This window comes from Purpureocillium takamizusanense, chromosome 4, assembly GCF_022605165.1.
Source record: "Purpureocillium takamizusanense chromosome 4, complete sequence".
Taxonomy (NCBI): Eukaryota; Fungi; Ascomycota; class Sordariomycetes; order Hypocreales; family Ophiocordycipitaceae; genus Purpureocillium; species Purpureocillium takamizusanense.
This window is the reverse complement of record NC_063071.1, coordinates 1,207,703-1,231,021: the sequence shown is the minus strand read 5'-3', so window position 1 is coordinate 1,231,021 and position 23,319 is coordinate 1,207,703. Positions and strand designations below refer to the sequence as shown.

At 56.9% G+C, this 23,319-nt stretch overlaps 4 protein-coding genes across 4 annotated transcripts; 2 read left to right on the top strand and 2 right to left on the bottom strand.

The window, feature by feature from the left end:
* Positions 1–246: 246 nt before the first annotated feature.
* On the top strand, positions 247–12,618 carry TRA1 (transcription-associated protein 1). Its single transcript, XM_047986289.1, has 4 exons — positions 247–639; positions 720–877; positions 936–11,603; positions 11,667–12,618. The coding sequence occupies exons 1-4, from the start codon at positions 585–587 to the stop codon at positions 12,348–12,350; spliced, it is 11,565 nt and encodes a 3,854-aa protein (XP_047842269.1). The 5' UTR covers positions 247–584; the 3' UTR covers positions 12,351–12,618.
* A 1,799-nt stretch (positions 12,619–14,417) lies between these two features.
* Positions 14,418–16,752, bottom strand: JDV02_005037 (Argininosuccinate synthase). Its single transcript, XM_047986288.1, has 6 exons — positions 16,440–16,752; positions 15,824–16,362; positions 15,761–15,765; positions 15,274–15,699; positions 15,172–15,214; positions 14,418–15,114 (listed from the first exon to the last, which is right to left on the bottom strand). Exons 2-6 carry the CDS (start codon positions 16,013–16,015, stop codon positions 14,707–14,709), a joined length of 1,074 nt encoding a protein of 357 aa, XP_047842268.1. The 5' UTR covers positions 16,016–16,362; positions 16,440–16,752; the 3' UTR covers positions 14,418–14,706.
* An 836-nt stretch (positions 16,753–17,588) lies between these two features.
* JDV02_005036 (Acetoacetate--CoA ligase) lies at positions 17,589–20,295 on the top strand. The gene is made up of 5 exons (XM_047986287.1): positions 17,589–17,853; positions 17,920–18,435; positions 18,505–19,227; positions 19,298–19,894; positions 19,975–20,295. The coding sequence occupies exons 1-5, from the start codon at positions 17,743–17,745 to the stop codon at positions 20,131–20,133; spliced, it is 2,106 nt and encodes a 701-aa protein (XP_047842267.1). The 5' UTR covers positions 17,589–17,742; the 3' UTR covers positions 20,134–20,295.
* JDV02_005035 (uncharacterized protein) lies at positions 20,224–21,228 on the bottom strand. Its single transcript, XM_047986286.1, has one exon. It carries the CDS (start codon positions 20,953–20,955, stop codon positions 20,401–20,403), a length of 555 nt encoding a protein of 184 aa, XP_047842266.1. The 5' UTR covers positions 20,956–21,228; the 3' UTR covers positions 20,224–20,400.
* Between the last annotated feature and the right edge of the window lie 2,091 nt (positions 21,229–23,319).

Here is a 23,319-nt window from a genome sequence, read left to right as displayed (position 1 = left end):
ATGGTCAGCAATGCATCACACAGCTGCGAAGTGCATAGGCCAGAACGAGGTTAGAGATCCTTGGGGCGATAAGATAGGCGGCTTTATCAATAAGAAGTAAGGCCGGATGCACCGCTACGGGCACTCCCAGCGACGGGGGCGTGAGAACCGCTAGCGCCGGAATTTTATTCTCGCGGCTCCTAGCGCAGTTGGAATTGGCGGCCACGGCCCCCGGATTCGAGGTTCTGTGATTTTTCAACGCGACTTGCCAGTCGAGGAGCTACGCCCGACAAGCACATACGCCGCACGCAGACGTCGCCGCCAAAACACACACGCGACAACCACACCATCTCCGAGTCTGCACTATTCCATTCATACTTCTGAGGCGACGCGGCTCCTAGACTTCTCAACACCACGCCGAATCCTCTTGCGTACCGTTCTCCCCGCGGCTCACTCCTCATCCTGTCACAACAGTCTTGCGCGCGATACACCAAGCCAGCCGGCCTCGACATCCCGGCGCCCGCCCCCAACGCTGAACCGCTCAACCCCGGTCCGCCCACGGATGGAAGGAATGGTAGCGGCTGGTGGACGCCGATAATGCAGTCATGTCGGGCACCACGATCGACGACGTCGTAAGACGGCTTAGTTCCGCAGACACAGGTAGGCTCCCTCAACCCACTGTCTCTGTCGTCGCTCGCCCTCGTGCCGCCCGTCACCCAGCTGACACTGTTGGTCTCTAGAAACCAGACTGAAGCTCGAGGCCGCAACAACCTTACGCGACAGCCTGGATCACTATACTAGTGGGCCGATCTATTCACCTTTCCTCAAACGGCTCATGCCCATCTTCATCAACATCTTGCGCGGACCATGCATTTTTCAGAGCAACTCCCCGGAGCAGGCAAGTCCATCTACTAAGCCTATCCCATTCTCAGTCGTTGCTAACATATGTGCAATAGAAACTTCGGCACTGCATTCTCGAGGTCCTCCACCGACTCCCCACCGCCCCTGCTCCCGCCGAGCCTTTCGAACCTTTCGCCGAAGAGATATGCGACTTGCTCATGCAACTTGTCCGGACGGACAACGAGGACAATGCGACCTTGTGTGTCAAAGTCACGTCAGACATCATGCGGCACCAGCCCAAGGTCCTGCAAGGCAAGGTTCAACAGTTCCTTTCCCTGATTCAGGAGCTGTTCGAGCAGATGGAAAAGGTCGTGCGTGAGCAGCTGGACAATGCGCCGCCCGCCGCCGGCTCTCAATCTGGGGCCCCATCGACACCAGGCAGCACCCAGACCAACTTTCAGTCGCCGCGACCAGGCTCACCGGTGGCGTCGGTCACAGATCTGGGCGCCGATCCCCAGCAGCAAAACCGGCCCCTTTTGAAAGGCATGCAGTCGTTTAAGGTGCTGTCTGAATGCCCCATCATTGTTGTCTCGATATTTCAGATCTATCGAAATACGGTGTCGCAAAATGTCAAGGCCTTTGTCCCCTTGATCAAGAACGTTCTGCTCCTTCAGGCGAGTGCTCAGAAGCAAGCACATGCCGACGCCGCGGCAAAGGGGCAGATTCATACCGGTGTCAGCCCCGCAGTGAAGAACAGGGCAGCGTTCGGCGAGTTTATCACGGCGCAGGTCAAGACAATGAGTTTCTTGGCGTATCTTCTGCGCCAGTACTCAGCGCACTTGAACGACTTTTTGCCCACGCTGCCAGATGTGGTCGTGAGACTGCTCAAGGACTGTCCTCGCGAGAAGTCCGGCACCCGAAAGGAGCTTCTCATCGCTATCCGACATATCATCAACTACAATTTCAGGAAAATCTTCCTGCCGAAGATTGACGAGCTGTTAGACGAACGGACCTTGACTGGCGATGGGTTGACCGTATACGAAACCATGCGGCCTTTGGCGTATAGCATGTTGGCGGACCTCATTCACCACGTACGAGATTCTCTGAGTCCGGAACAGATCCGCAAGACTGTCGAGGTGTACACGCGGAATCTGCAAGACAACTTCCCTGGTACCAGCTTCCAGACGATGAGCGCCAAGCTCCTGTTGAACATGGCAGAGTGCATTGCGAAGCTGCCTAACAAGGTCGATGCTCGGCACTATCTTATCATGATATTGAATGCCATCGGCGACAAGTTTGCTGCGATGAACCGCCAATACCCCAACGCGGTCAAGCTGTCGAAGCAGTACCATCAACAGGCATACACGGGCGCGACAGAATCGTATCTGGCGGACAAGGAAAACCGACCGGACTGGGACGAGACCGACATATTTTCGGCTGTGCCCATCAAGATCTCTAACCCGCGTGACCGAGGCGCCGACCCTGTGGTGGACAACAAATTCCTGTTCCGCAACTTGATGAACGGTCTCAAGAACACCTTCTATCAGCTGAGGACTTGCAATATCGGTACGCCGATTGACCCACAGATTGCACCCTCTCATTGGCAGGATGTCTCCTACGGCTTCACAGCCGAAGAGGTCAATGTCATCATCAAACTGTTTCGGGAGGGAGCCTACGTTTTTCGGTATTATGAGATCGAGAAGCCTGCCACCGAGTCTCAGTACATGTCACCTGTGGAGTACATGGCAAACTTTTACATGGTCTCTAGCAGTAAAGAGGAGAAGGATTTGCTGGAGACGTTTGCCACAGTCTTCCACTGCATTGACCCTGCAACATTTCATGAGGTGTTTCAGCAGGAGATTCCACGACTTTACGACATGATCTTTGAGCACACGGCGCTTTTACATATACCCCAATTTTTTCTTGCAAGCGAGGCGACCTCACCTAGCTTTTGCGGCATGCTCTTGCAGTTTCTCATGGAGCGCATCGACCAGGTCGGATCGGCGGATGTCAAGAAGTCGTCGATCTTGTTGCGGCTTTTCAAGCTGGCGTTCATGGCCGTCACCCTGTTTGCCGGACAGAACGAGCAGGTCCTGCTCCCTCACGTCGTCAGTATCGTGACCAAGTCTATCGAGCTGTCGACAAAGGCCGAGGAGCCCATCAACTACTTCCTTCTGCTACGTAGTTTGTTCAGAAGCATTGGTGGTGGCAAGTTCGAGCAGCTCTATAAGCAAATCCTGCCGTTGCTGGAGATGTTGCTCGGCGTCCTCAACAACTTGCTTATGGCCGCGAGGAAGCCTTCCGAACGGGACCTGTACGTCGAGCTATGCTTGACGGTGCCTGCCCGGCTCAGCCATCTGCTTCCTCACCTGAGTTTTCTCATGCGACCCCTTGTCGTCGCCCTGCGGGCTGGCACGGAGCTCGTCGGTCAGGGTTTGCGGACCTTGGAGCTGTGCGTGGACAACCTGACGGCGGATTATCTGGATCCCATTATGGCGCCTGTCATCGATGAGCTTATGACCGCACTCTTCAACCATCTCAAGCCGCATCCTTATAGTCACTTCCACGCTCACACAACCATGAGGATTCTTGGCAAACTGGGGGGGCGCAATCGCAAGTTCATGACTGGCGCTGTGCCGCTCGCATACAAGGCATATGCCGATGATTCATCAAGCTTCGATGTCCGTCTTATTGGGTCCAAGAAGGACCGTGCGTTCCCTGTTGATCTGGGCATCGAGTTCGCCATTTCGAAACTCATGGAGATACCCAAAGTCGGCAAAACCAACCAGAATCGCAACAACGACGAATATTACAAGAAGCAGGCTCTGCATTTGATCAAGGCGCAGCTCAAGCTCCGGATTGGGTATGATCAGTTACCCGACGACCTCCCCAGGATCGTCCGACTTGAGGCCCAAGATCTCCTAGCTCGAAAGGTGGATATCAACTTCGCGCCGTTTGAAGTGTCAAACCGCGAGAGGTCCATCTCGAAGAAGGACGAGCAAGATGACATCACCAAGAAGCTTCTGAAGGCTATCATGTTCGCCGAGTCGATCCCAGAGTTCAAGGACAATGCAGATGGCTTCCTTCTCGATGTCTGCCGACATTTTGCCCTCATCGAGGTTGGACGGGCGCTCGTGGACCTGAAACGAACCTGCACTCCTTTTGACCCCAAAGCTGGCGAAGGCCCGCTGACCATTGACACGAGAGTATTGTCCGAGGCTATTGTTGAATCTCTGGCTTCCGACCACCCTGATGTGCGGGAAGCTGCCAAGGGCGCAATTCGCGAACTGTATAAGAGCACGGCCATAATCATGGGCGCCGAGAGTAACGTCGGGCGGCTTCCCCTCTTCAGCCACCTCTGCAGCACTTTCTGCCACAGCTGCTACGAAGAGGAGTGGTACACCAAGACTGGCGGCAGCCTCGGCATTAACTTCTTGCTCACTGAGCTGGACTTTGGCGACGCGTGGATCGCCTCGAAGCAGACCGAGTTCATCCGCGCCCTCATGTATGTCATCAAGGACATGCCTCAGGACCTACCCGAGAAGACAAGGTGCCTAGCGCAAACAAGTCTCGAGGTTCTCTTGACACGCATCACCAAGAACATTAAGAAGGAAGACGCTTTGCCAGTGCCGCAGCCTGCTGGACAGCCCCCCGTCAAACAGCCTCGCCTCGCGCAGATTTGCATGCAATTCAACAATGAGCTCTCCCACATGAACAAGTTTGTTCGTGAGACTGCCAAGCAGTCTCTAGAGCTCATTGCCAAAGCGGCCGACTGCCAGGTATGGGAGATTGTCGAGCCGTACAAAGAGCGCTTCCTCCAACCCATCTACGCCAAGCCGTTGAGAGCTTTGCCCTTCAGCACCCAAATCGGATACATCAACGCCATGACGTACCACATGGGCCTGAAGGAAAACTGGGTCAAATTTGACGATAACTTGAACCGACTCCTTATGGAGTCATTGGCTCTCGCTGACGCGAACGACGAGTCTTTGGCAAATAAGCCTGCCGAGTTTCGGACGCACGAGCACATCGTCAACCTGCGCGTGTCGTGCATCCGACTGCTGAGCACTGCGATGAACATTGAAGAATTCTCAAACAGCCCTACTAAGGGCAAGATCCTATCGGTGTTCTTCAAATGCTTGTATTCGGAGTCGAAGCCCACCATCGATGCTGCAAACGATGCGCTCAAGTCTGTTCTTGCTGTCGACCGCCGCCTGCCCAAAGATTTGCTGCAAGGCGGTCTCCGGCCCGTCCTGCAGAGCCTTTCGGATCCCAAGAGGCTCAGTGTGCACGGGTTGGACAACCTCTCTAGACTTCTCAAGTTGCTTACAAGCTACTTCAAAGTCGAGATTGGTGCTCGATTGCTCGATCAGATCGACTCTATCGTGGAGCCGAACGCCTGGCAACAAATTTCGTTCACCTTCTTTGAACAGCACCCTCAGATGAAGGTCATCACTGCTATTTTTAACATCTTCCATTTGCTGCCGCCGCCCGCCGAAGCGTTTAAAGAGCGTCTTATTGACTGCTTCTTGGGTCTGGAAGAGCGGCTCCGCCGGACGATCCAAAGTCCATTTCGCGCTCCCATGTACATGTATCTCAACAGATACCCCAAAGAGGTTTGGGGTTATCTCCTTGGGAAACTGGACGATCTCAAGTACGGACGGCTTCTGGCTCAAGTGCTTTGCCATCCGGACAGCACGGCACTCAGAGATGTTGCCACCGAGGACATGGAAGGACTGATCAACAAATGCAATGCTATCATGGCACAGAACAACGAGAAGAAGTTTGTGGCTGTTGTCAACACGATCCATGTCCTTGACTCCCTCAGTCGTTGGCCGGCCAATAGCAGTTGGATGGACAAGAAGGAAAATATTGCTTGGCTCAAGACGACGGGCAAAGACCTCGAGACTCATCTGCGAAGCTACACTCTACCGGCAACTCTTCGTTTGCCGGCGTACCAGGCTGCGGAGCAGCTCATGAACGTTCTGGTCAAGTCGTTGAAACGCAACCCGAAGGACCTGGACTCGTTGCTCAATCTGGTCGAGTCTGTGACGAGCGATGAGCTCCGCTCTACACAGTCTCTGTTCTCGTTCATCTACGAGAACATCATTACCAGTGACTCGGTCGAGTTTTGGAAGACGACTTTCCTGAGGTGTCTGGAAACATATTCTGGAAAAGTCGCATCTAACAAGACCAAATACTTCCTGCTGCACTACATCGTGAACCCAATTGTTGCGATGGACGTCATGCGACATTGGAATCATCCCGAACCGAACCGAGCCCTGCGCCTGATGGATCGGGCTGTCATTGATGCTGTCAGCACCAAGATTTGGAAAGTCCATCCCGAAATGGCGCCCGACGACCAGGCGCAGCCTGGTATTGACCACACTAGGTTTGAGGTTCTCCAGCTGTCAGCCATGCTTGTCAAATATTACCACACAACGCTCCAAGAGGCGCGCAAGGACATCATCAAGTTTGGCTGGACCTTCATTCGCCTGGATGATGTTATCAACAAACATGCAGCGTATGTGGTCATCGGTTACTTCATCGCCCACTACGAGACACCGCCCAAGATCGTCAGCCAGGTTTATCTCTCGCTGTTGAAAACTAATCAGAATGAGGGAAGAGCGTTGGTGACGCAAGCGCTGGAGCTTATTGCCCCGGTCCTACCGAAACGTTGTGGCGGCACCGGCGTCAACGAGCGTAATGCGCCTTGGGCTGTTGCTCCACGTCGCATACTTGCGGACGAGGGCCAAAACGTGCAACAGATGACCAGCATTTTCCACTTCCTAGTTCGGCATCCCGAGCTGTTCTACGAGGCGCGGGACAAGTACATCATTCTTCTCATCACCTCTCTCAGGAAGGTGGCAGCGCCACCTAACCCGTCTCACGAAAGCAAAAAACTCGCCTTGAATATGATGTGGCTCGTGTGGACGTGGGAGCAATGGCGCGTTGATGGCAAAGGCTCACCGATCCTGGCAACGCGCGACTTATCCCAGTCGCCTGCTTCGAGGAAGCGGAAACTAGAAGCCGACCAGGCCATGTCTTCGCCTAGCGAGACACGGCAGCCAGCGCCGGGTGAGCGGAACGAGTACCAAATCCAGCCCGTATTCCGGCAGAAGATGGTCAAGTACCTCGTCGAGTTCATCGCGCAGCTGAATGAACGGTATCAGCTGCCATCTGCCAAACCCCGGGATCACAACGCCACGACGGTTCCGTTGCCGCCCCCGAACACAGATCTCTGTAAGAGGGCCATGAAACTGCTTTACAATCTTATGCAGCCGCAGTATTGGGGCGATCTCGAGCTGGATTTGTTCCCCAACGTCACCGATGTCATTCTCGCCAGCGACAAGACGCAGGCCATCTTGACTGCCGACCCGTCCGACAAGGAGAAGTACGACGAGAGATTTCTCACAAACATCATCAACACATTGCAGGTTGTGCGCATTGTGCTGAATTTCAAGACCGATGAGTGGATTCAAAAACACGTTTCAGCGGTCCAGAAGGTTTTGGAGAAGTGTTTGAAGTGCGAGAACCCTGAAATCCAGGACTGCCTTCATCTCTCAGACAAGGCTTATGACGATGGACGAGACCTGAAGTCCATCATCAAACGTGTTCTCGACGCGGTGCCAGAGGATACTCCGATGGAAGATGCGGATGCTGAAGGCGAGTCGGAAGTCCAGACGTCGGAGATCATTACATACCTCTCCCAGGCTGCCACGGAGGCTATGAACAGCACCTCCTACATTTCCGGTGTAAATCTTCTTTGGTCAATTGGAGACCGGAAGCCAGCTGTTATCGACCAGCACATTCCGTCCTTGATGAAGGCGCTGCAGAGCAAGCACGCCCGCGAACACGTCCAACATTATAATGCGGTCGCAAGCCAGGCTGCCAATGCAAACAACCGCGGTCAAGACAGCAGCGCAACCCCGGGCGAGATGTCGACGTATGATCTGGATATTCAGACCAAGCTCATGATCAAGGAGATCCAGACCGTGGCGCTGAGGATGGAGCATCTTGGGGATAATAGAAGACCGTTCCTGAGTGTATTAGCCACGCTGGTCGAAAAGTCCATGCACATCGAGCTGTGCACCGAGATTCTCAACATGGTCGAGGGCTGGGTGTTCCGCTCGGAGGGAACGTGGCCTACGCTCAAGGAGAAGACGGCCGTGCTGCATAAGATGCTGTCGTTCGAGCACAGGCAGGACCCGACCATGCTGTCCAGATTTCTGGAGCTGGTGATTCGAATCTACGAAGACCCGAAAATCACTCGGACTGAGTTGACCGTGCGCATGGAGCATGCGTTCCTCATAGGCACAAGGGCTGCCGACGTCGACATGCGCAATCGGTTCATGGCGATTTTCGACAAGAGCTTGTCGAAGACGGCCAGTGTTCGCCTTTCCTACGTCCTGACTGCGCAGAACTGGGACACTTTGGCCGACTCCTACTGGCTTGCACAGGCATCGCAACTGCTTCTCGGCGCTATCGAACAGAACACGAGCATCCAGCTCCATCCAGAGGATTTCCATGTCCTTTCTGCGTCGCAACTGGCCGCCATCTATCCCAAGGACAAGGACTCAAGGGAGCCTAATATGATGCCTGATGACAAGTTCGATGCCTTCATGGCGGGACACCGCAGATTTGTAGCGGAGCTTGGCGAGGTCAAGGTTCGGGACGTCATCGAGCCCCTGGCCCAACTGCAGCATGCAGACACGCAGCTCGCGCATCAGATTTGGGTGGCCCTTTTCCCTCTTTTCTGGTCTGCCACGGCTCGAGATGAGAGGCCCGACCTTCAGCACGGCATGGTGGCTTTACTTACGAAAGACTATCACAGCCGCCAGATTGAGAAGCGGCCCAACGTGGTGCAGTCCTTGATAGAAGGAACCGCGAAGAACTGGCCAGAGTGCAAGCTGCCGCCACACGTTCTGAAGTTTGAGGCGAAGACCTACGACGCATGGTACACGGCTCTGGTGCAACTCGAAAATGCCGCGATCCACTCTGAGGCCGACTCTGCCACTGTTCGCGAGAGCAACCTAGACGCACTCATTGATCTCTACGCGTCTCTTTCCGAGGATGATCTCTTCTATGGCACGTGGCGACGACGGTGTCAGTTCGTCGAAACCAATGCTGGCCTGTCTTACGAGCAGAACGGCATGTGGGACAAAGCCCAAAAGCTCTATGAGGCCGCGCAACTTAAGGCACGCACCGGCGTCATTCCGTTCTCCCAGGCCGAGTACATGCTCTGGGAAGATCATTGGGTTTTGTGCGCCCAGAAGCTTCAGCAGTGGGAAATCCTCCAGGATTTCGCGAAGCACGAAAACTTCCAGGATCTGCTTCTGGAGTGTGCCTGGCGCAACACGGACATGTGGCAAGACGCTAATCACCGGGAGGCCTTGGACAATGTTATCAAGGGCGTCATGGATGCCCCAACACCGCGAAGAGCCTTCTTCCAGGCTTTTATGTCTCTGCTCAAGTTTCACAACCAACAGGAGACCATTGTCGACTTTGCTCGTGTCTGTGATGAGGCAATTCAGTTGTCTATAAGGAAATGGCATCAACTCCCCGAACGGCTCACGAACGCGCATATTCCCGTCCTGCAAAACTTCCAGCAGCTCGTGGAACTGCACGACGCGAGTGTGATTTGCCAGAGCCTGGCGAACACAAACTCGTCTAATTTGGACGTCAAGTCGGGCGAGCTTAAGCTGCTGCTTGGTGCATGGCGGGACAGGCTCCCCAACGTCTGGGACGATATTACCGCTTGGCAAGATCTAGTCACCTGGCGACAGCACATCTTTAGCCTGATCAACCAGACTTACCTGCAGCTTCTTCCGCAGCAGAATCAGTCGAATGCCGGTGGCGCCAACTCGTTTGCTTATCGGGGCTACCACGAGACGGCGTGGATCATAAACAGATTCGCACACGTGGCTCGCAAGCATAATCTGCCGGAGGTGTGCATCAGCCAGCTGAGTCGCATCTACACCCTTCCGAACATCGAAATCCAGGAAGCGTTTCTTAAACTCCGGGAGCAGGCCAAGTGCCACTACGAAAACCCTGATGAGCTGTCGAGTGGGTTGGACGTCATTAACAACACTAATCTGAACTACTTCAACCCACAGCAGAAGGCAGAGTTTTACACCCTCAAGGGCATGTTTCTTGAGAAGCTGAACCAAAAGGAGGACGCCGACCACGCCTACGGCACCGCCCTATATTTTGACATTGGCGCGGCCAAGGCGTGGGCGGAGTGGGGCTATTTTAACGACCGCAAGTTCAAAGAGGATCCTTCAGACTTGAACGCAGCCCGCCAGGCCTTGACCTCTTACCTGCAAGCCGCGGGCAGTTACAAGAATGCCAAGTCCCGGAAGCTTCTGGCCCGAATCCTCTGGCTCCTCAGCTTGGACGACTCAAAGGGCACAATCGCCATGGGCTTCGACGATTTCAAGGGCGAGACACCTACGTGGTATTGGATCACCTTTATACCCCAGCTGCTCACCGGGCTGGGCCACAAAGAGGCCCCTCGCGTCTACCAAATCTTGCTTAGCATTGCGAAGTCGTACCCGCAGGCTTTGTACTTCCAGCTGCGCACGAATCGCGAGGATATGCACCTCATCCGGAAGAACCAGGAAGCCAAGGAGCGAAATCGTCAGCGCGCGCAGTCGACGGCGTCTAATGGTAAGGCCAGTGCGTCGCCGTCGCAGGCCAAGCAAGAGCCTTCTAAGACGGACGGAGCCTCCTCCCGACCAGGCACTGCCAGCGGTGGAGACTCGACACAGGTCAAGACCGAAGGAAATGACGCCAATGCCGCCACGTCTTCGGCCACGCCTGCACCAGCAGCCCCAACGCCGGCCGGAAGCGCCCAAACGACCGGCCAGGGCCAGAAGAAGCCTCCGTGGGACCTCACCGAAGAGATCATGGCGGTGCTCAAGACGGCGTTCCCTCTTCTTGCGTTGTCGATGGAGACCATGGTGGATCAAATCCAAAAGCACTTCAAATGTCCGCCTGATGAAGATGCCTACCGCTTGATCGTCGCACTTCTCAACGACGCGCTCACGTACGTGAGCCGCACGCCCGCATCATTCGCCAAAAGCGTCAAGCTGCCTCCCGCAACGGAGACCAACATTACTCGATTTGCCGAGACAATCTTGCCCAACCACATCAAGAAATCGTTTGAGGCAGACTTTGTGGAGGTTAAGCCGACAATGTACGAGTACATTCACAAGCTCCGTCGCTGGCGCACAAAGTTTGAGGAGAAGCTGGACCGCCGAGTCTGCCAGTCACCGCTGGAGCAATTCTCGCCCCATCTCAGCGAATTCCGGTACCAGAAGTTCGACGACGTTGAGATACCGGGCCAGTATCTGCAGCACAAGGATAAGAATCAAGACTTCATCCGAATCGAGCGTTTCTTACCGAACGTCGACTTGGTGCGGTCGTACAGCGCGTCGTACCGGCGCCTGAAGATGCGCGGGCACGATGGCAGCGTCCACCCGTGGGCAGTGCAGCACCCTGCGGCCAGGCATTGCAGGCGTGAGGAGAGAATCCTGCAGCTCTTCCGACATCTGAACCAGACGCTGAGCCGAAAGAAGGAGAGCAGGCGGCGCGATCTTCAGTTCACGCTGCCGCTCATGGTTCCTCTTGCGCCGCACATCCGAATCGTCCAGGAAGATACATCGTACATTTCTCTACAGGCGGTGTATGAGGACCACTGCCGACGCGTCGGCCTGCCAAAGGACGACCCGGTACTCTTCACGCTGGAGAAGCTGCGTGGTGTGCTGGAGACTAAGACTCAGGTAAGCTGTCGCGTGGTGCCTGGTGTCGGGCAACAGGAAACTAACGTGCTTTCGACTCAGCAGGGCAAGGTCGAACTGACGCCGACGGCGCGTCTGGAGGTGTTCAACGCCGTCCAGGAGAAATGGGTACCGTCGACGATTGCGCTGGAGTACTTCCAGCAGGTGTACCCGCAGTTTGCCGAGTTCTGGCTGTTCCGACGGCAGTTCTCGTACCAGCTGTCGGCGCTGACGTTCATGACGTACATACTCTACATGCACAACCGATACCCGTCCAAGCTCAACATTGCGCGCGGATCGGGCAACATTTGGGGATCTGAGCTCATGTCGTTTATGAGCAACAACAAGCCCTTCTTCACCAATCCAGAGCCGGTGCCATTCCGGCTCACGCCGAATCTGCAAGTGCTCATGGGCCCGCTAGCGACGGAGGGCATCTTTGCATGCTCGCTCATGGCCATCGCGCGGTGCCTGACGCAGCCCGAGCACGAGCTCGAGCATGCGCTGACGCTGTTCGTGCGGGATGAGATGATCTTCTGGCTGACGAGCAGCCACCGGAACGGCATCAGCGAGAGCCAGCTCCGCGAGACAGTGCAGGTGAACAGCGATAGTATCGTCAAGAGGGCAGCGAGCCTGGCGCACAACCCGTCGGGCAACCTGCCTGCGAACCAGACCGTGATTGACGCCATCGCCAAGGCCGTTAACCCCATGCACCTGGCGCAGTGTGACGCACTGTGGATGCCGTATCTCTAAATTTCAAGGCCCAACGGCGTACAGGAGCGCAGGCGGGGATGGAGACTGGAGTTTTGATGGGTAATGGGCGGAGGGGAGTTGTTTCTGGTGGGAATAGGGGCCCTTGGGAGGCAATACAGGGCGGACGGCAGGACTGATGAATGGATCAGCATGGCGTTTGGGAAGGGAAAGCGGCACAAAACGCCAGCTCGTTGTATCGTTACCGGAGGCGGCTTCTATCGTATGACTTGTTAATTGTACTGTACTGCACGACATGGAAAAGAGAGTGTTGTTTCACAGCGCCGTCCACGGCATGTCCCGCCCAACCTGTGGTGTAATTTACAGTTTTGGTCGTTTGGAGGTGACGACGCCGCGGAAGGGCCATCACTTGCGTCTACTGGAGATGGCGTCACGGTGTAGAAGATTGGGAATAGTTGCTGGTGCGGGCACCAAGGGTCTGCACCTTACTTGGGCGTTTTGGTCGCCAACTGCGGATCCGACATTGATTCCGCCTCTCGGTCTCCTGGCCTGTTCTTTCCCCTTAACTCTTTTCTAGGAAGTATAGTATACGAAGTTTCGGATCCGAACTGATCCCGGTCCCGGTCCCGGTCCCGCCGCCGCTTTCCCCCCCTCTCGCCTCTCCTTGCTCCCCGCCGCCGCCGCCACCGCTGCTGCCGAGGCCGGGATCCTCCGGCGCCCGCCATTTTTGTCCCCCTTCCCTTGCTTCTTGCTGCAATGCAACTCACTGTTTAGACGCGGGCGGGCGGACGGGTAGGTGAAAGGCAGGGCAACACTGCGGCGCGGTGTGGCGTGTGTGCGACGACGGGCGGGCGGAGACGGGAGGGAGGAGGGAGGGGGTGTGGCGGACGGCCGGGCGTTGGCGGCGATGGGAGAGGACGGGACGGGGTTGGGCCTCCGTTGGCGTTGTGTTGCCGGGTGGACTACCTAAGTAGGAACGTATGAAGTACGAATTGTTTGGTTACGAAAGGAAGTTGCGTAGCCTTGATACCTTTGATGCTTTAGTAGTACTCTAAGTAAGCGTGCTACGGTACAGTATGCTCGTGATGGAGAAGATGAACGCATTGTGCGTGCGTGCGTGCGTGTAGGCATGCATGTATGTAGACCGTATGTATGTATGTATGTATCGCTGTGGCGTAAATAACCACGCGCCTCATCTCTGTCGTGCCGTGTGAGTTATTCTACGCCGGGAAAAAAAAAAAGGGGGAGGCACGGAGAGTGACGATCAGTAAGGAGACAGTAGATACTATGGGAGAGAGTAGATGAGCAAAGGGCGGGGAGGACGCACGGCGTCCCGTGGGAGCGACGAGTGACTGCGAGGAGAGCGAACCTGCCGATCAACTAATAAGTCCCCCTGTCAACTTGGGCACTGTATTATCATTATTGATTTATAAACTTCGTGCATACATAGGTACGTAGGAAGCATGTGCTGTGCTACGGACGTTGCTACTTCTATACCTGGGGGCGGGGACTGGGGACACACACCGCAGTAGGCGCTGCGGGCTGCGGCAACAATCATGCACTCAATAATTGGGGTAATACATGGTGTGCTGGCCTCGCCCCGCGAGCAACAACATCGCAAAGGAACAAAACATAGCGATGATGATTGGGGCGGTGCCAGCACCAGCGGCGGCGGCGGCAACAACCGTCGTCTTCTTCTTCGCTGCGGGATTGAGTGTCGTGGGTGCAAAGGTGGGCCTCACTTTTCCCAGTGGTTGCTTGCTTCAAGGTTTCAATGCCTTTGTCATGCCCCCCTCCCCTGGCCCTTCGGACCGCTATTATAGGGGCTCCAGCTTCTTCGCGCGCGCGCGCGGCTTTTGGAGGCGGGGGGGAGCCGAGCTGGAGCCGGGTCGAAACTGGCAAGGGAACGGTGGGGAGGCTTTATTGGCGTTGTTTTAGGCATGATCGGCTTGCCGCTCTAACGGAAGCGGTTGGTGGTACCTTGGAGACCCCGTAGACTCGGAAACGGTACCTTAGGTATATATAAGGTCTAGGTCTAGCAGCTCCTCGAGTGCGGAGGCGAGTTGCCGCCCGGTAATCCATCGCTCCGTGTGTCTCCGCCATTGCCGACGGCAGTTCATGCTCGCCAACGTGGTGAGGTGAGCTGCCATATCGTGCATGGCTTGACGTCACAGTCCACTCCCGAAACAGTCACTTTGGAAGCCCATGTGAGATGGTCGAGGCCGACTGCAAGTGGCATTTCTTGGGTATGGTATCAACAGTCTTGACCTAACCCCCAGTGCCGAGCCCTCCGACCGTTCATGGTGTCCGAAAGCCTTTTCCCATTATCAACGCCGCATGATCCATCCATTTTTGCCAACGCCGCCCACCACCACCACTCACTCTACTGTTACAACATCTACTTGCTGAGGGGCTCGCCGTCCCGAATCTTCTGCATGCCGTACTTGCCGATGCGAATATTCTGGATGGCGATGAAGCCCGTCGTGTCAATGGGCGAAAAGCCCTCGAGGCTGTCCATGGACGCGTCCTGCTGCGAATACAGCGTGCTGACCTCGCTGGAGCGGCCCAGCACGTAGGCATTGCCCTTGTAGGCCCTCATGCGCACCTTGCCCGTGACGCCGCGCTGCGAGAAGATGATCGAGTTGTCGATGAACTCGCGCTCCGGGCTAAAGTACATGCCGTTGTACAGGGCGTGCGACCACTCGAACGTGCAGAACTGGTCGCGGATCTTGCGCACCTTGGAGTCCATGACGAGGCCCTCGAGGTCGATGTGGGCGAGGCGGGCAATGGTCAGGCCGGGGGTGTCCTGGGAGGTTCGTCAGCTGAGGCTCCATCACCATCGGAGTTAAACCTCCAAACTCACGTAGCAGCCTCGGCTCTTGAGGTTGACGAATCGGCTCTCAACACTATTGACGCTGTCAGCACAGTCCCAATACACACAAAACTGAAGCTCACAGCGACTCACATGTCGATGCGGCCGACGCCGTGGTCGTGGCCAATCTTGTTGAGCAGCTTGAACAGCTCGACCGAGTCGGTCGCCGTCGTGTCCGGGGTGACCACCTTGACGGGGATGCCCTTCTCAAAGTGAATCTCAAAGTCGAGGGGCGTGTTGGGGGCGTCGAGCGGGTCGACGGTCTGGGTCCACAGCTCCTTGGGGGGCGTGTGGTCGGGGTCCTCGAGGATGCCCGCCTCGTACGAGCAGTGCACCAGGTTCTCGTCCTGGCTCCAAGGCGCCTTGGGAGTGGAGGAGACGGGGATGTTGTTTTCGGCAGCAAACTTGAGGAGCGCCTGGCGGCCCTCGAAACGCTCGAAAAACTCGGGTAGCCTCCAAGGGGCGATGACCTTGAGAGAGGGGTTGCAAGCCTTGAAGGCGAGCTCGAAGCGAACCTGGCTGCGTGGGGAGTTAGCGGGGAGGGCCCGGCCGCCGCCTGAAGATGGACAATCAAACATACTCGTTCTGGGAGAGCGGTTAGCTAGAGCACAATTTGAGTCGCGACGGGGGTGGGAACACGTACGCCCTTGCCAGTGCAGCCGTGGCTCACAAAGTCGCACTTGTACTGCTCGGCGGCTCGGACCTGGGCGCGGGCGATGATGGGGCGGGCCAGGGCGGTGCCGAGCAGGTAGCGGTCCTCGTAGACGGCGTTGCACTGGATGGCGCGGAAGACAATCTCCTCGACGAACTCGCGCTGGAGGTCCTCAATGACCATCTTCTCGGCACCAAGGGCGAGAGCCTTCTTCTCAACCTCGGCCCAGTCCTCGACCTGGCCGACGTTGGCGAGGAAGCACACGACCTGGTAGCCCTCGAGGATGAGCCATTTCAGGATGGTGGAGGTGTCGAGGCCTGCGCAGGGGTTCCAATTAGTTCCTTGAGTCAAATTGACTGTGTGTTATCTCGGGATACGTCGAAGCGGGCTGCGCAGGCCGGGGGGGCTGCAGCCGCCAAAATGTCGGTGAGGTTGGGGGCCGTCGATGCGGGCGCGGCGGGATGAGCTTGGTGCTGCTGCAAATCGGCCCAAGCACACACAAGTTAAAGCACATACCTCCAGAGTAGGCGCTGGAGGCGGGGAGCACAAGTCAGCCGGGAGACGGTCCACGACAGGGCTAGAGGCGGGATTGAAGGCGACTACTCACAGACAGACGCGGCCTTTGGACATTGTCAGAGATTCTGCGGCAGAAATGGCGCTGTGGGAGAATCAATTGGTGATGGTGGTGGTATGTGTGCTGGTGGAAGAGGAAAGTTGGAGATAACACACAACGGACAGAGGCGGGGCAGATTGTTAAATATTTTGGGGAAGCCAGCGCCGACTGTCGCTGCCGCACGGTGAGTCAAAACTACGATGCAAGAAAAAAAAAGGGGACCAGGGCCCCAGCTCTTGTGGGGGTGATGAAAGTCACAATGTGGGAAACGGTAAGAGCTGGCAGCTGCTCTACCCAGTGCTGTGGTCGGTGTGTGGAAGCAAACGTAATGAATTGGACGTTTTGGATGGTTGCGTTGCATACGAGTATTGAAGGAGTTTTTCTTTGTCGTCCGGGTCGGTTGGCGGAGGAGGGGCATGCAGGCAGGCAGGCAGCTGCTGTGTTGAGGGTCACGGCAGACAGGGCACTTTTTCAGTGACCTGGTGACAGCGTCTTGGTGCCTGTGAATGTCCTCGCCTGGCCTCTAGGAGCTACATCCATCATGCCATTGCAACCAAACTCTGCAGCACGCTTTGCGCCAGATGTGACCCCCGTGACCACGCGCGTTGCCTGCGCCTGCGGCTGTCCGGATTTTCTCACGACTTTTACTGCTTCCAGGCAGAACAATGGCGCATCCCAAGCACGCCAAGTTTTCTCGGCTCGTCGCGGGTGTTGGAGCGAGAGATTCTGGCTGGCTGTCCCGGTGGCTTATCTGTTGGCGGGCCTGACTCAGCGGTTGGATGAATCGGGGAGCCGATGACCGGAGGCGAAGAGTCGGCTGGCTGCCCACCACCGCTGCCGCCGCCGCCTCGACCTCCCCCCTCCGTGGATCCCACCTTGCGCCCGCACACCGCTTGCCGCAACGAGCACCCATCATCGCGGGGAGGCGCCCACCGCGCTCATCGAAAAACAGCTCTCCGCTCTGGTGCGTTGGGTGGTCCACCTTGATAAAAGCAGCACCACGGCTCGGTTAGGCCTCCCCCCTCCCCGCGCTTCACCGCGGCGGTGCCCCATCCGGGCCCCATCCGCGTCCCGAGGACATTGTGGGGAATTCAGGCCAGAGCAACACCAGCTCACTTACAGATCCCGAGGCTATGTGTTGTGCGGCCGTCTACTTCAAGGGGGGCACTCCTCCCCCCGACCCTTGGAAATACCTGGTTGGCGGTTGGTGCAACATCCTCTTGACCTCCCACTGGCGCCTCGAGACTCGACCTCCGAACCGATGAAGCTGTGACCCAAGGGGTAAACCAGCGTCGCAATGGATTTCAACACGATGCCGCGGAAGCTATGGGAGCATCCCGACCCCAAGAGCACCAACATGTGGCAGTTTATGCAAGGTGTCAACCGCAAGCATGGTCTATCCCTAAAGGTTATTCACATCCTTTGACACCCTCGCCTCCTCACCTATTGCCCAAAGCTCACACGAACGACCCAGAACTTTCGTGACTTGTACAAGTGGTCCTGCCATAACCGCGCCCTTTTCTACGAGCAGCTGTGGGTCTGGCAGCGCAGCATCCACGAGGGATCATATACCAAGGTCGTTGACGAATCCGTTCCCATTTCCAAGCTGCCACGTTGGTTCGAAGGCATCCGCCTCAATTGGGCCGAGAACCTGCTATGGAGCCGGGGACCCGGCGACGCGCCGGCTGGTGAGCGTACGACCCTGCACAAAGAAGACACCAAGATTGCCCTGACCGAGGTGCGTGAGGGCAACACCGAAGTCCGCGACGTGACGTGGGCAGAGCTGCGTGCTCGCGTCGCCCAGATGGCCGCCGCCATGAGCGCGCGAGGCGTCAAAAAGGGCGACCGTGTTGTTGCCGTCGCAGCGCATGCTTTGGAGACTGCCGTGGTGTTCCTAGCGACGACGTGGCTTGGCGCCATCTTCAGCAGCAGCTCGACCGACATGGGAGTTTCCGGTCTATTGCAGCGGGCGACACAGATAGACCCCAAGGTGCGTCGGGACTTGAAGGGCCCTCGCTCTGAATGCGCAGTCCATTCTGACCATCATGATTGTGCCTAGTTCGTCTTCTTCGATGACGGCGCACTTTACAACGGAAAGGTCCTTGACTTGCGCGACAAGATCTGCGGCGTGGCCGACGGCATGAAACAGTGCCCGAGTTTTGAATCCATTGTCGTCATCCAACGTTTCACCGGCAAGCCGTACGATACGTCCTCCATCTCGAGCACGGAGCGTCTCGAGCAGTTTTTGCAGGCCGGCACGCGCCTCACCGCTCCCCCGCCCTTCGTTCGCGTTGGTTTTCAGGACCCCATGGTCGTCTACTACTCGTCAGGCACGACGGGCACCCCCAAGGCTATTGTTCACGGCGTCGGCACGGTCATCATGTCCATGGAGAAGGAGGGCGGCTTGCACCGCAACACGGGGCCCGACGATGTGCATCTACAATACACAACGACTGGTTGGGTCATGTACCTGGCCAGCATAGCTCACATGCTTTTGGGTGGTCGCAGCGTCCTGTACGACGGCTCGCCTTTCCTGCCGGGTCCAGACGTCCTTGTACGCATGTGCGAAGAGCATCGCGTCACGATCTTGGGGGTCAGCCCTCGATGGATGACAGAGCTCATGAAGCGGAACATTGTGCCGCGCGAGCGTGCCGACTTGTCGCGTCTTAGGCTGGTGACGAGCACGGGCATGGTGCTGCCGGAACAAATGTTCCATTGGTTCTACGACATTGCCTTTCCCAAACAGGTGCAGCTTGGTAACATGTCTGGCGGGACCGATATTGTGAGTCCAATCGCTCTTAGCCCCCTTCTTGGGCCTCTATATCCTTTCCACTAACACGGTCTCTCTAAAGGCCGGCTGCTTCGTCATGGAGAATCCGCTGGAGCCGCTGTATGCCGGCGGCTGCATGGGCGGCTCCTTGGGCGTGCCCATCGCCATCTACGACCACGACCTGCCCGATGGGAGCCGCGGTAAGGCGCTTCCGGACGGCGAGGCGGGTGACCTGGTCTCGACGGGCGCGTTCCCCAACGTGCCTCTCTTCCTGTGGGGCGACACGGAGCCGGCGCCGGGCAAAAAGTACGTGGACTCATACTTTGGGCGGTTCGAGGGCGTGTGGGCGCAGGGCGACTTCATCGCCGTGCACCCCAAGACGGGTGGGGTGGTGATGCTGGGTCGCTCCGATGGTGTGCTAAACCCGAGCGGCGTGCGGTTTGGCAGCTCCGACATCTATGCTGTCCTGGAGCGGCGATTCACTGCCGAGGTGGCCGAGAGCCTGTGCGTCGGTCAGCGCCGCGAGACGGACCTCGACGAGCGGGTCGTGCTGTTCCTGCTCATGCGGCCGGGCAAGAAGCTCGATGCGGCGCTGGTAGCCAAGATCAAGGATACGATTGCGCGGGAGATGACCAAGAGGCACGTCCCCAAGTACATATTCGAGGTGCCTGACATTCCGGTAGGCTTCTCACTCCATCCCGCTGCCACGGACTGCATACATGCATGCTTGTTGCTGATGCTAATCATGCTGTCACGCAGGTCACGGTCAACGGCAAAAAGGTCGAGCTACCCGTCAAGAGCATCATCTCGGGCAAGACGATCAAGCCGAGCGGGACGCTGCTCAACCCCAAGAGCCTCGACTTTTTCTACCAGTTCCAGAAGATTGAGGAGGTGGCTCCGCCCCAGGCGAAGCTGTAGCGAGAAGTGTACATATGTGGATGCGATGGTTGGCTTCGATAGGGTAGACTAAAGATGGGCCGCGCCATCTCACGGAGACTGATCAAAGCAGTCAGATAACAGGAGGTATTATTGCTACACAATGTACTGTTGTCGTCAGTTTTGTCGTTGCCCGTAACGCCCTAAACACATAAGTTACTATACAACCCAAACCAGGTCAAGTGGTGATCTTTCCCGCGGGGCCAGAAGCGCCTGTCCGTGTTTGGCGCCTTCATCCATGTTCACAAATCACAGGCCACCCGGCCTCTCCGCCTTCCTCCCCTCGGAGGGAAACTTGCCCCCATTGAAGCCATACCTCCACGCCATGTATCCCACCATGCCACCCACGCTCCCCAGCCCCATGGCGCCGACCAGCGCCCTCCACCCCAACGCCCGCACGCGGCCCGTCGCCACGGCGGTCCCCGCCGCGAGCCCCATGGCGGCGTACGTCCAGTCGTCCGTCTCGAGCTGGCCCTCGTTCTCGAGCAGGCGCCACGCGCGGTCGCGCCACTCGACGTCCTCGCGGCCGCGCATGCGTCCGGCCAGCGCGACGGCGAGGATGCCCAGGCCGGCGACGCTGCCGGAGGAGGCGCCGAGGAGGACCTTGGCGGGCAGGGGGGGGGCGAGGGCGGCGGCGGAGGCGGCGCGCGGGCGCAGCGAGGGGATGGAGTGCCGCGCGGCGGAGAGGGTGGCGCCGAGGAGAGCGCCGGCGGTGATGCCGCGGGTGAGGACGTGGGTGGTGAGGATGAGGTGCGCGAGGGGCTGGTCCTCTGCGTAGGCGGTGTGCGGGAAGAGGCGCGACATGGTGGACGATGTCGCTGGCACGGATGGATGGATGGATAGGTCTTCCTCCTAGGTTGGTGTGTTGTTTGCTTGCTTGCTCGAGTGTGGAAGTGGGAGCGGTCACGGTGGGGGAGAGTGTGCTGTGCTCTGGTGTGTGTAGCTGCTTGCCGCGGTCGTTTGTGGGACGCAGATACGCTCGAGAGCAGGCGTTGCTGTGTCTCTCTCTCTCTGTCGTTGCGGTGTCGCGATAGATTCGTAGCGAGGGGACGACTCGTAGAGGTAGATAGGCAATCACTGGTATGCAATGGAGGAGGTTTTGTTCAACAGACAGCGGCGGCGCGCAGGCGTCAAGGACGAGACTCGATCAGGCCATAAAATCAAGTTAGTGTCATCACGCGACTAGGTTGCTTATTATTCCAGCTCTGAGCTCTACCAATGTGGCCTAGCCGTTTAACGGCCGCGACACGAAACGAACAAGGCCGCGTAGCACTGCCAGCAGAGCCAAAGCTCTAGAGAATGAGCTGAGCCGAGCTTTCCATTCCATGTCACTCCCTGGGCAGTCAGAGGGCGGGGGCGGGACGAGGGGGGGAGGGGCCTGGAGAGCGGGGAGAGCTCAGCTAATTAGTGGCACCTTCCAGGGCTGCGCCCGCCAATCAGCTGTTGGCCATTCGCAATGAATTCTGGAGTGGAGGAGCCTGGGCGGGGAAGGTGGGCATTTCCAATCGTCTGCGTCCGTCCTTGGGCGGTGGTGCACCTGCTGCCCTGCTCGTCTACCCGAGGCCGTGCCGTGTCGGAGCTGCCCGGGCAACTCAAGCTTCACGTGGCCGGTGTGCGGTTTATAGGCAGTTGAGCATCTGCTTGGAGTGGCTACTGCTGTTGATTCGAACGACACGCATTGCGCATGCTACAGAGGTTGTCCCATCTTATAGGCTTAGCCAAGGTAGCTGAATAAAACAACGTGGAACGAAGGCTCGACTTGTCTCGTCATGACAGGCACGGACGATGTATGTTTCCGCTTCATGTCATTAAGCCACAAGCTGCAACCAAACGTCACAGGCGGTTGGCGACCCTAATTTCAACATATCCCCAGAATGGTGCCCAGTTCGCAGATGACAGGGGTCGCTCTGCCGTGTAACTCGCAGCCAGACATTCACGCCATACATTCTCACGTTCTCTGTTCTTGTCTTGGACGTATGACGACAAATCTTGGCGGCGCAACACTTTGCTGGCGCCCTAGCTGCACATATTGACTTGGGCGGACTGACGCAGCGCCTCCCCATGGCCATCTACCATCGGGCAGACCGATCGATCTGACGGCTGTCTAGATCGTCAACATGCATGGCTGCCTAAACGTTGACATACGGGTTCAGATGGCGTACCTCGCTTGCATGGACACTGGGTACTGACTGCTCACCGGGCCGGCCGACCCGGCTGTTGTGGCAACATGGCGAAATGCGGTAATGACACTCACCGAAAAAAATGTCTCCGCGCGGTAACGTATGTGTATAATTGGGTTGTGTGATGCTGTTGGCTCGAATCATGTGTATGTGCTGTAAGAGGCCACCAGCTGAATCGGAGCTTGGGGCCGGATGTTGAGCGTGTCGACATAGGTTGATCGAACGGAGGGATCGTCTCCAAGCGCCGTCACTGTGCGTCGCCGTAGTGCGAGACGCCGGTGTCGTGCGAGAGCTGCTAAAACGCTCACGCATTACGTCGGTACTAGTGGGCTGAGCGCGTTCAAGGCATGTCTCAGACGTGCGGACGGCTCGTTACGGGTGCTCCTTACTGGCTAGTCAACCAATCCAGCTCATGCGGGCAAAGCCCCGTTTGTAAACTGTTCAGAATTGTACAAGATCGCCCACTTTGAAGGTTTCATGGCATGACAAAAGCCGCTCGCAGCAAGAGACCAGAGCTCATGGTCGAGCTGACAAGCTGACTGCAAAAGTGCGGTCCAGCAGCTCCTTGTTATGAGACCTATGCTTAAACCTGATAGGATCTGTCCTATCCAGTAGAAAACGCGGTTGTGAGTCAAAAATCACGGCAATTACCTTATTCAGTTTGCGTGATGTAAGCTTGTGTAATAGGGACACTTCAGTTAGGATAGATCAACTCCATGCAGCAGCTGAGTTGTCGATGCTAAAGGGGGGAAAACTGCGGAGCTCAGCCATCCTATCGTTGCAGTACGATTTGTCTCACAAAGTACTGCGAGCTACATAATGAAACCCCTATGCTCAGTATAGATCCACCTTGTGTGAACGCTAGATCTTCACCGGTGCCGGGAAGAAAGCCATAATACTGTTGATATCACCCGGGAAATTTCCGGAATGGCTGGAACTAACCTCCACTCTGCAGCGCAGAATATCACAGATCATACCTCGTGGGTTT

Excerpts from the sequence above, each read along its gene's own strand:
- JDV02_005035 (XM_047986286.1), bottom strand. The coding sequence starts at position 20,955 with ATGTCGCGCCTCTTCCCGCACACCGCCTACGCAGAGGACCAGCCCCTC.
- JDV02_005037 (XM_047986288.1), bottom strand. The coding sequence starts at position 16,015 with ATGGTCATTGAGGACCTCCAGCGCGAGTTCGTCGAGGAGATTGTCTTC. Across the intron at positions 15,215-15,273 it reads GGCGTCGGCCGCATCGACAT|TGTTGAGAGCCGATTCGTCA; the intron begins GTGAGTCGCTGT and ends CAGCGTCAATAG. Across the intron at positions 15,115-15,171 it reads TCAAGAGCCGAGGCTGCTAC|GACACCCCCGGCCTGACCAT; the intron begins GTGAGTTTGGAG and ends CGAACCTCCCAG.
- JDV02_005036 (XM_047986287.1), top strand. The coding sequence starts at position 17,743 with ATGGATTTCAACACGATGCCGCGGAAGCTATGGGAGCATCCCGACCCC. Across the intron at positions 17,854-17,919 it reads AGCATGGTCTATCCCTAAAG|AACTTTCGTGACTTGTACAA; the intron begins GTTATTCACATC and ends CGAACGACCCAG. Across the intron at positions 19,228-19,297 it reads TGTCTGGCGGGACCGATATT|GCCGGCTGCTTCGTCATGGA; the intron begins GTGAGTCCAATC and ends GTCTCTCTAAAG.
- TRA1 (XM_047986289.1), top strand. The coding sequence starts at position 585 with ATGTCGGGCACCACGATCGACGACGTCGTAAGACGGCTTAGTTCCGCA. Across the intron at positions 640-719 it reads GCTTAGTTCCGCAGACACAG|AAACCAGACTGAAGCTCGAG; the intron begins GTAGGCTCCCTC and ends GTTGGTCTCTAG. Across the intron at positions 11,604-11,666 it reads TGCTGGAGACTAAGACTCAG|GGCAAGGTCGAACTGACGCC; the intron begins GTAAGCTGTCGC and ends TCGACTCAGCAG.